This window comes from Arachis hypogaea, chromosome 2 (assembly GCF_003086295.3).
Source record: "Arachis hypogaea cultivar Tifrunner chromosome 2, arahy.Tifrunner.gnm2.J5K5, whole genome shotgun sequence".
Classification (NCBI taxonomy): Eukaryota; Viridiplantae; Streptophyta; class Magnoliopsida; order Fabales; family Fabaceae; genus Arachis; species Arachis hypogaea.
Window position 1 is genome coordinate 101,443,723 of NC_092037.1, and position 9,555 is coordinate 101,453,277.

Below are 9,555 nucleotides of genomic sequence, written 5' to 3' on the forward strand. Positions count from 1 at the left end.
AAGGATGCCTCAAAAGTAATCCTTTATTTGGATTTTAGTGGGTAGTAGAAGTAATCCGGATATGTTGCAGGCTACAAGTCCTCAAAAGGCTACTCCTCTTTACATAACATGATTCAGAACCAAACCAAGAATGACAATCATGATATCACAGTCCAAATAAGAATAAAGAAATTTATAGGGAAAAACATCCTAAAATAAGTTTGAGAATAAAAGAATAATTAAAAAAACACAACTCAGAAACTGACAAATTGATAGAGTTCAGAATTAAAATCATAGAAAATCACAGAAAATCCAAAACATAAACAAACCATCATCCAAAAAGTAGTGCTCTTCCCATTGGATTGGAACAAGAAGGCAGAAGTTTACTATGTTGACATCATAATCTATACATAAGATAGATTAGAGATTTTAAGAAAACTAGCATAGTTGTCCTTGACATGATTCTATATAATATTCCAAACTAACAATCAAATCACCAGGAAGAACCTTCATAAACTCATGCATTGGCAAACTTATTCACAGCAGCCGATTATGTGTGTTAATGTTTATTGGGCAAACAGAATTATAGTACAGAATGGTCGAGCACAAAAGCATTCACATTTCACAGCCAACCAATCAATATAAATAATAAAGCCGCTTTAGGGAACATAACAAAATGATGACAAAAACATAGGCAAGCATTACTTTTTCGAAGCAAGCATGTTCTAAATTCAAATATGCCTATTTCTTTTTCCTCTCCTGGGCATTCTCTTCTTCCCACTGGATGTCAGGGAAAATAAAGACAGCAGACAAATAATCTCTTATTCCCCACTTCGGGACCTCCATGCTGTACATGTGCATGCTAAGGACCTTCCAATCTAAGAACGCACACTCCGTTGGGGACCTCACAGACCTACGGAGGACCCGGGAGGGATGGTTGACAAACTTCTTTGGAACAACCTGAAGAACCAACACAAAGAGGACCTGGTCCTCTTTTTCTTCCTTTGCAGAGCCAGGTACCATAACAATAAACTTGCCTTTGCCATCAAGATCAACAAGCACAGGCGTTTTCTCATCATACAAGGGCGGCATTCTATCTAAGCAGCCTTCAAGCCTTTGGAAGAAAAGGACACCCAATTCATCCACCTGGAATGCATATATCCTTTTTTTCCCTTCAATGCATTCGCATGAAAGTGCCAGGTATTTGCCAGGATCAACCAAATCTGTAACAATATCAATAACAGAATGGATAATACTACAATGAAGAGCGAAAATTTCAAATAAATTCAATAAGACAAAGAAAATCATGTGCAATGCACACTTTGGAGAGTAATTATGAATACCTGGAATATGCACCCTTGGAAGAAAGAAGCGACGCTGGCCATGGGATGCCAGTGGGACACAAAAAGAACGCGTAAAACTATTGTCACCCACAGTCGTTGTCCAATGTAGGTTATGGGTGTCATAAGAGAAGAGGACAACTCTTCCATCATCCAAACAGAGTCGGATGTATAGCTTACCATAGAAGTCGAACCATGAACTGTGATCAATTATGGAATGGTAGAAAGGAATATCAGGAAGATCAGGAGCATCAGGCAAGTGTTCCCAAACCTTGGTCCCAGAGCGTAGAACCCAAAAATTCTGAGCACCATTGTCGGGTAGGAAACCACCTAGACCACACATCCTCATAAAATAATAATCACTTCCGATTTTGTGAAGAGTAGAGTACCCGGAAACAGATAACTCTGGAGCATCATCGATTGATTTCGACTCCTCTACCTCCTTCTTGTCAAGGTCTAGTTCGTAGACTTTATTGCAAGGAGTATAGAAAGCATTATCAAAAGAATAATCATAGCTGGACATATATTTGACACCTCCAACGAGATGAATCTTGGAATCCAACTCCAAAGCGAACGTGCGGCCAAGTGGAAGATCCATGCTGAAATCGAAGGGTAACGGAGGTAGATTTTCCCAATCCACAGCCTCCTTCTCGGGTGTTATCAGTTTCATGAGGTCGATGCCGCAGATCTTTGTACGCATTAGCACCATAAGGTATCGTTGATTCTTCTCCGCCGTCATAGCTTCCTTCTCACAGCACAAGTCAATTAACGCAATTAACTGCCCAAAAAAGGGAACAAACCCTACTGTAACTCGATTAACAACGTACTACAATGCAATGTGCAAATTCTAGGAGAGTATTCGGATTTGGCAAATCTTCTTCAAAGGATATATTATATATATACTCGTAAGATTTAAGACTGTGTTTGGAAACTTTTTTTTTGTTTTAATATCAAATCTAACCTTTCTATTAATATTTTTCTCTTAATTCATTGTCTAATAAATATTAAATATGTATCTGTTATCAATTATATAATTCAGAATATTTTTTTTTAATTTATTAAAAAAATATAATTTTATTTTTTTATTTAACTTATTAATATATTTTATAACTTATTTACAGTAAAAAAAATCATATATCCTAAATGAAAATTTTAAGCTATTACTCTTCTATTTGATAATACCTTTTTTTATGATGGATTATTTCTACTCTTTGATCTTTTTATAAATTATAAATTTTATTATTTTATTTTATTCTTTTATTTTATTCTTATTTAATTAAGTTTCTATCAATTTTTATTAAAAAAATTATTATTTTTATCTTATACAAATTAATTTATCATAATTCTTCATATGTTGAGTTGGACCACAAATTATGTATAAATCAAATTACTCATTTGATTTATTACTATTATAGACAACATATATGCATAAATCGAATCAGCTCAATTCAATTTGCACAAAACCTGAAAAATCGACTCACTTTCATTCCATTTACTACCAATCTCTTTAAATCGAATATAGCTCATTCGATTTATATAGAAATGTGGTTATAAGAGATACACCAAATGTTTTCAACTTTGAGGGATCTACGTAATTTTTTTTCTTCAACTAGTTTAATTATGTTTTTTATGTATAAAAGATAAATATAAACTTGATCCTATCTTTTCTTAGACTTAGTTTGGTAAAAGTCTTTTCAAAAGTAGTTTATAAAAACTAATTTTTAAAAAATAATTTTTAAAAAGTTGTAGTATTAATATTTGGTAAATCAAATTAAAAATAATTTTCAATAAGCATAAATAACATCAATTATATTTGATTAAATAACTTTTAAAATATACTGTATTAGACATAACGTAAGAATTAAATTTAAAAATTAATATATAAAATTATATTAGACTTTTTAATTTTGATAAAAAAACAACTCATCATCTTTAAAAGAAACTCTATCTTAAATGCTTTCAAGAACATCCTTATCTTTTAAAAACTGCAAACATAAATACATAATCTTTTTAATTTACCAAATATCAAATAAGAAACTTGTACTTTTAAAAATATAAGCACCTTTTTAAAAAATTTCACCAAGCTAAATCTTAGAAAAAATTTTATTGTCTATCCTAACAAAAAATATTGTAAATTACTTTAGATTAATAAATTTCTCATCATTATAGACATAAGTAAAATTTTGAAAAAAATTATAAAACATTATTATTTGTTATTATACTCTATTTCTTTTATTTTGTTCCTATTTAATTAAATTTTTATAATTTTATTATAAATTTTATTACTTTTTTATTCTATACAAGTTAATTAATTTATTGAATCTTCTCACGTTGGATCAAAACTTTTTCTACAACACCACCTAACATTGCAGACTATAAAATTAGGGACAAGTTATTAAGACAGGTTTGTAAACGACAAGACACAACAGTATTATATAAATATAAAATATCATTAGTAAGTGCTAGGTACTTATAACCAAGTAAGACCTCTTGCTTCAATCATTACTGCCTCCAAAATGAACCCTGCATTTTTGTTCTATTTTGATAATCAAGATGTTGATTAAATATACAATATTACCATTCTAAGCTATTATGTGGTAAGTAAATAACTATATGTATGTATCATCTTCATATTCTAAAATTGAGAATGTTAGATGACCAACATTTTTAAGGGTAAAACAAGAGAATTAGCTAATGTTAATTAAATGTAAGGTAAAAAAAAATGTTGGCCGTCCGTATCCGATTGCCTCAAAATATGCTGGTGCATAACATTACTTGATCAACAAACACCTGCAAAAGTCAATAAAAGAATTCATATCAATCAGGCATAATAGAAAGGATTGCCTCATAGCATTAGACACAAATTATTGTTGAAAATTAAAGGAAGCCTCTTATTTAGATTTTAGTGCCTAATAGAAGTAACCCGAATGATATGTTGCAGGCTACAAGTCCTCATAAGGCTACTTCTCTTTACGTATATGTTGTGAGCAATGCTACATCAGAATTCAACACATCTTATTAAGAATATCTATGGCTACTTTACTATGGAACTCAGTATTTTGATGAATATTGGCTTTGTCCAGTAACCTTGGATCAGCAATATAATTGAAGTTTCTTTGTTTGGTGGATAGGGTTCTAAATAAGCTTGAACATGTTTTGAATTTTTGATGCACTACATATTTTAAACCTTTCTAATATTTTTATTAAACAACAAAAAAAAAAGACTAATTTCTGCATAACATCATTCAGAACCAAACAAAGAATGACAATCATGATATTACAGTCCAAATAAGAATGAATGAAATTTATAGGAAAAAGACATCTTTTGAGAATAAAAGAGAAATTAAAAACTGACTATTGGATTCAATATAAGTATATAACACAATAGTTCAGAATTAAAATCACAGAAAATTCAACACATAAAAAAATCATTACCCAAAAAGTAGTGCTCTTTCCCATTGGATTGGAAAAAAAGCAGTTTACTTTGTTGACATCGTAATAGTTGTCCTTGACATGAATCTATATAATATTCGAAACTAACAATCAAATCGTAATAGTTGTCCTTGACATGAATTGAAACAAGAATGGCATGCATTGACAAACTTACTCACATCAATATGGGACAACAACAAAAAACAAAGCTACTTTACTTTAAGGTACATAAGACAATGATGACAAAAAACAGAGAGGCAAGCATGCATTACCTTTGAAGCAAGCAAGCATGTTTGGAACTCAAATTTGGCTGTATTTTCTTTTCCCTCTCCTTGGAACCTCGTACACAGTGGCTTCATCGCAAGGGATGCCAGGGAAAATAGAGACAGTAGACCAATCTTCGATGTCTTCCTTCATGCTGTACATGTGCATGCTAAGGATCTTCCAATCTAAGAAATCACACTCCATTGGGGAGCGCACAGATCTCCGGAGGATCCTGGAGGGGTGGGATACAACCTTCTTTGCAACGACTTGAAGAACCAACATGCAGACGACTTGGATCCGGCCCTTTGCAAAGCCAGGTAACATAACAAGAAACGTGCCTTTGCCATCAAGATCAACAAGCACAGGCGTTTTCTCACAATTGCAGGATATCATGCTATCTAACTCACGATAGAAGGATGGCATTCTATCTAAACAGCCGTCAAGCCTTTGAAAGATAAGGACACCCAATTCATCCACCTGGAAAGCACATATCACTTTTTTTCCTCCAATCCGTTCGCACGAAAGTGCCAGGTATTTGCCAGGATCAACCAGATCTGTAACAATACCAATAATAGAATGGATAATGCTATGTGAAGAGCGATGCTGAGTGAAGAGTGAAGATTGCACATTTTACAATAAGAAAAAAAAAATCATATGCAATGCATACTTCTTTAATAAAAATTAACTACAATCTTTCTTCTTCATTGGAGAAATTCCCCAACAGTTGTTGAAACGAAAATATATTATGGAGAGAGTAATTATCAATTAGTGCACCCGAACAAATACCTGGAATATGCACAGTAGGATGAAAGAAGTGACGCTGGCCATCGGAACCCACTGGGACACAAAAAGAACCCGTAAAACTGTTGTCACCCTCACTCTTTGTCCAGCCCTTGTGTGGGTTATCTGTGTCATAATAGTGGATAAAAACTCTTCCATCATTCAAACAGAGTCGGAGGTATAGCTTACCATAGAAGTCGAACCATGAATTGTTAACTACCCAGGAACCCGACCAAATGTCGGGATGACCAGGAGCATCAGGCAAGCATTCCCAAACCTTGGTTCCGGAGCGTAGAACCGAAAATAAATGAGGAGGATGCTCCACGGGTGCGAAACCACCCGTCGCTATGAAATAATAATCACTTCTAACTTTGTAACAAGTTATGAACTGGGTATCAAAATTCCTTGGAGCATCATCGATTGATTTCGACTCCTCCACCTCCTTCTTGTCAAGGTCTAGTTCGAAGACTTTTTTGGAAGATTGAAAAGCACCACGATGACATGGATGATATTTGAAGTAATATTGGCAACCTCCAACGAGATGAATCTTGGAATCCAACTCCAAAGCGTACATGCAGATCCGTGGAAGATCCACGCTGAAATCAAAGGGAAACGGAGGTAGATTTTCCCAATTCACAGTCTCCTCCTCCTCGGGTGTTATCAATTTCATGGTGTCGATGCCGCAGATCCTTTCAGGCGTTAGCACCAAAAGGTATCGTTGATTCTTATCCGCCATCATCCCTTCCTTCTCACGGCACAAGTCAAGCAATGCAATTAACTGCGCCAGGAAAGGGGACAAACCCTAGCTGTAACTCAATTAACAAGGTGCTAAAATAAAACAATTAAAATTGAGAAACGAGAACTCGTAAGTATGTGCAAATTCTTCTTCGTAGTATATATATGCTCGTAAACTTAAAGACTAGTTTTTAACGTAATGAGTAAAAGAGGGCATTATAAATTGTAACCCTAGTTTAGCAGTTACAAGTAGATCATTATGCTCTGAAATTACAATCTCTTTCTCAAAATAGATTAGATAAAAACTGGCAGAAAATTCCAGTACAAAAACATCAGAAATGTACCCACCACAGAACAGAATGGCGGAGCAGATTCACAGACGCGAGCGACGATGATGCCGAAGCATAAACGAAGCAACCGGGGCAGAGAGAAGACGAGGACGCGAAGAAACGCAGGCAGAGCAGACGAGGTGATCACGGCAGGTGAGGTTTTGAGTTTTAGGCTTCAGAAGAAGAGAGAGTAACGTGGAAGGGGGATTGACCTTTTTCTTTAAAAAAAAAACCCTTAATTATTCACATAACAGGTTAAAAAATGAATTCCGTTACAGAGTTAATAAAGGATCCGTACATATGAAAAAAAAAATAAAATCTTTTTATATAATCATAAAAACTTTTAAGTGTCATTCATTTTTTTATACCTTTTTTAACACTACTACTGATCTAAAAAGAAATGAATGAAAAAAAAAAAACAGTATGTGGTATCAAATAGCAAATTCTAAAAGTCACCAAAAAAAAAAAATAGCAAATTCTAAAAAGATCTCATTTTTATTGGATGGGATTGTTTTTTTTTCTTTTAAATTCGTACAAAAAAAATAGATTCAGTTGTATAATTAGTCATCAATAGTATATTTAATGGTATGAGATTTTATCTAATAATAAAAAATTACTCATTTTTATTTTGTTGACAAAATACTGGTTTTAACAAATTTGATGACACCTTAGACTTTTTCTTTAAATAACGAACAACGAACTTTTAATTTTTTTAATCAAATAATTATCTCACCTAATTGGATGTTAAAAATATATTAGTGTTTGATGCAAAAAAAAACTTTTTCGTAAATAGATTATTTATTTTTGTTATGAATCCTAATTATTAACTATTTTCCATTATGGAATGAGGATAAATGTGTAGAGAAGAGAGTATATTAATAAAGATATTTTTTTTTTCAAAATCAAAAAAATAATTAGGCTGATAAAATAAAAGATTTTTAACTAATTTGTTATCCTAAAACAATTTGGTAAAAAAAGCAAGTGGAGAGAATAGGAAAGGTATAGTAAATTAGTAATACTATGAATAATTCAGTATCAAATACTGGTAATAATATCAACAAAAGAATCCATATATTATTGTATAGTCAAAGGGGATCGATTCCATAAAAGATAAGAGCCGTTGGTAGAAATTTACTGAAATTCATTCTTGTTAGATCGTCAATATAATATTCAAGGTGTCTTTCGAGTATTCCAAATCAGTATAGTTATCTTTCTTCGAACACAGCAACAAAATTAAAAGATTCATACTGAAATCAAGTACTAAATTCTGTCTAACTTGTTTGTTGTATTAATATAATGCACTCAATACAAAATTCCGCCAAATTTAAATATCTAAGGAATCTTTATAGAATAAAATAAAAGTTCTCTACATATTAAATAAATTAAATAGAAGTATTTGAATATAATTTGTAAAACAAGTATTTTATTAAAAAGTAATTATTCATATCAACATAGTTAATGTGATATTGAGAAAATCTTTAGAATTAGTTTCTCAAAAGAAAATCTTCCTTTTAAACAAATGATCATTTTTTACTGATTTAGTATAAAAACAAATCATATAAATCTCTATTTATTGATTTGTTTTACTTAATCGATAAAAAAAATCATAAACAAATCTATCCAAAACTTTTGCATTCCAACGTCCCTTTCCTTTCATTATATTTTCATTTTTAAAAATAAAAATTGTTGAAATAATTTTATCAAATCTTAATATTTAGAATTAACTTTGAAAATCAATTTTTTCTTAAAGATAATTTGAAATTCGAAACTCATGTCTAATATTAAATTATAGAATAAAAGCTCCACACGAAACTCAACTCTATTGTTTATGCAAAACAACAATTTATACAAATAATCTATATATAAAAATATAAGAATATTGGTAATGAAAAAACATAAAATAAAACTTTGACAACATATTATTTTCACAACGGTTAATAAAAAATCAATCCTAAAAAAATAGACAATATAGCAATGGTAAAAATCTTAATGTTTGTTGGCAAGCAAAAATCATTACAAATTTTTCTTAAACTGCGTGTTAAATTTTTCTAAAAAACTAGGTTTTGATCCAACTACACCCAAAAATAAAAATGCTTTGTTTTCCAAGTTTTTATAATTTGAAAGAAATTGTTGGGATCATGTCGCTAATACTAAAAAAATAAATATAATTAGTAAATTTTTCTATTATTAAATTTTGATTTATTTTTATAATTCATCTGTGTTTACAAGTATTTTATTTTTGTAAACAATAACAACTAAGAAAAAGAGTGCTGTATTAGACATTAGCACACACTAGATTAAGAATTAAAAAAATCTCTGGCCATATTTCTTTGAAAAGCTTCATGAACTATTGTTTCGTCATTTTATCCCTCTATTAATCTCTATCCTTTATATATCTTATTAATATTTAAAATTTGTTATTGAAATTTTATTATTATTATTTTATTTAGTAAAATATTGACGCAGATTCTAATAGAAATTACTATCCGGATATCTCAACAATTCACCATATTTATTTAAGATAAGGACTAACTTGAACCTATTTATTTGTAATTCCATGTTTTTACTCTTATAACTAAACCAAGACATTACATATTTGTTAAGATATTTGAGAGTTTCATTAAATAGAACTGTTCTATATATTTACTGAAATCTTCTAACTCACTATATTTTATTCAACGGAAACAAAATTTCTA

At 31.0% G+C, this 9,555-nt stretch overlaps 2 protein-coding genes across 4 annotated transcripts; both read right to left on the bottom strand.

Annotated features, from left to right (window-relative positions):
- Positions 1–461: 461 nt before the first annotated feature.
- On the bottom strand, positions 462–2,785 carry LOC140172848 (uncharacterized). The gene is made up of 2 exons (XM_025806755.3): positions 1,323–2,785; positions 462–1,202 (listed from the first exon to the last, which is right to left on the bottom strand). The coding sequence occupies exons 1-2, from the start codon at positions 2,056–2,058 to the stop codon at positions 721–723; spliced, it is 1,218 nt and encodes a 405-aa protein (XP_025662540.1). The 5' UTR covers positions 2,059–2,785; the 3' UTR covers positions 462–720.
- A 1,004-nt stretch (positions 2,786–3,789) lies between these two features.
- LOC112758182 (uncharacterized) lies at positions 3,790–7,116 on the bottom strand. 3 transcript variants are annotated; one of them, XM_025806790.3, is made up of 4 exons: positions 6,879–7,116; positions 5,802–6,573; positions 5,024–5,569; positions 3,790–4,109 (listed from the first exon to the last, which is right to left on the bottom strand). In XM_025806790.3, exons 2-3 carry the CDS (start codon positions 6,532–6,534, stop codon positions 5,052–5,054), a joined length of 1,251 nt encoding a protein of 416 aa, XP_025662575.1. In that variant the 5' UTR covers positions 6,535–6,573; positions 6,879–7,116; the 3' UTR covers positions 3,790–4,109; positions 5,024–5,051. The 3 variants fall into 3 exon arrangements, with proteins under 3 accessions (XP_025662575.1, XP_025662582.1, XP_025662589.1); XM_025806797.3 differs by having other exon boundaries at positions 5,802–6,601; positions 6,879–7,111; XM_025806804.2 differs by having other exon boundaries at positions 5,802–6,623; positions 6,879–7,111.
- Between the last annotated feature and the right edge of the window lie 2,439 nt (positions 7,117–9,555).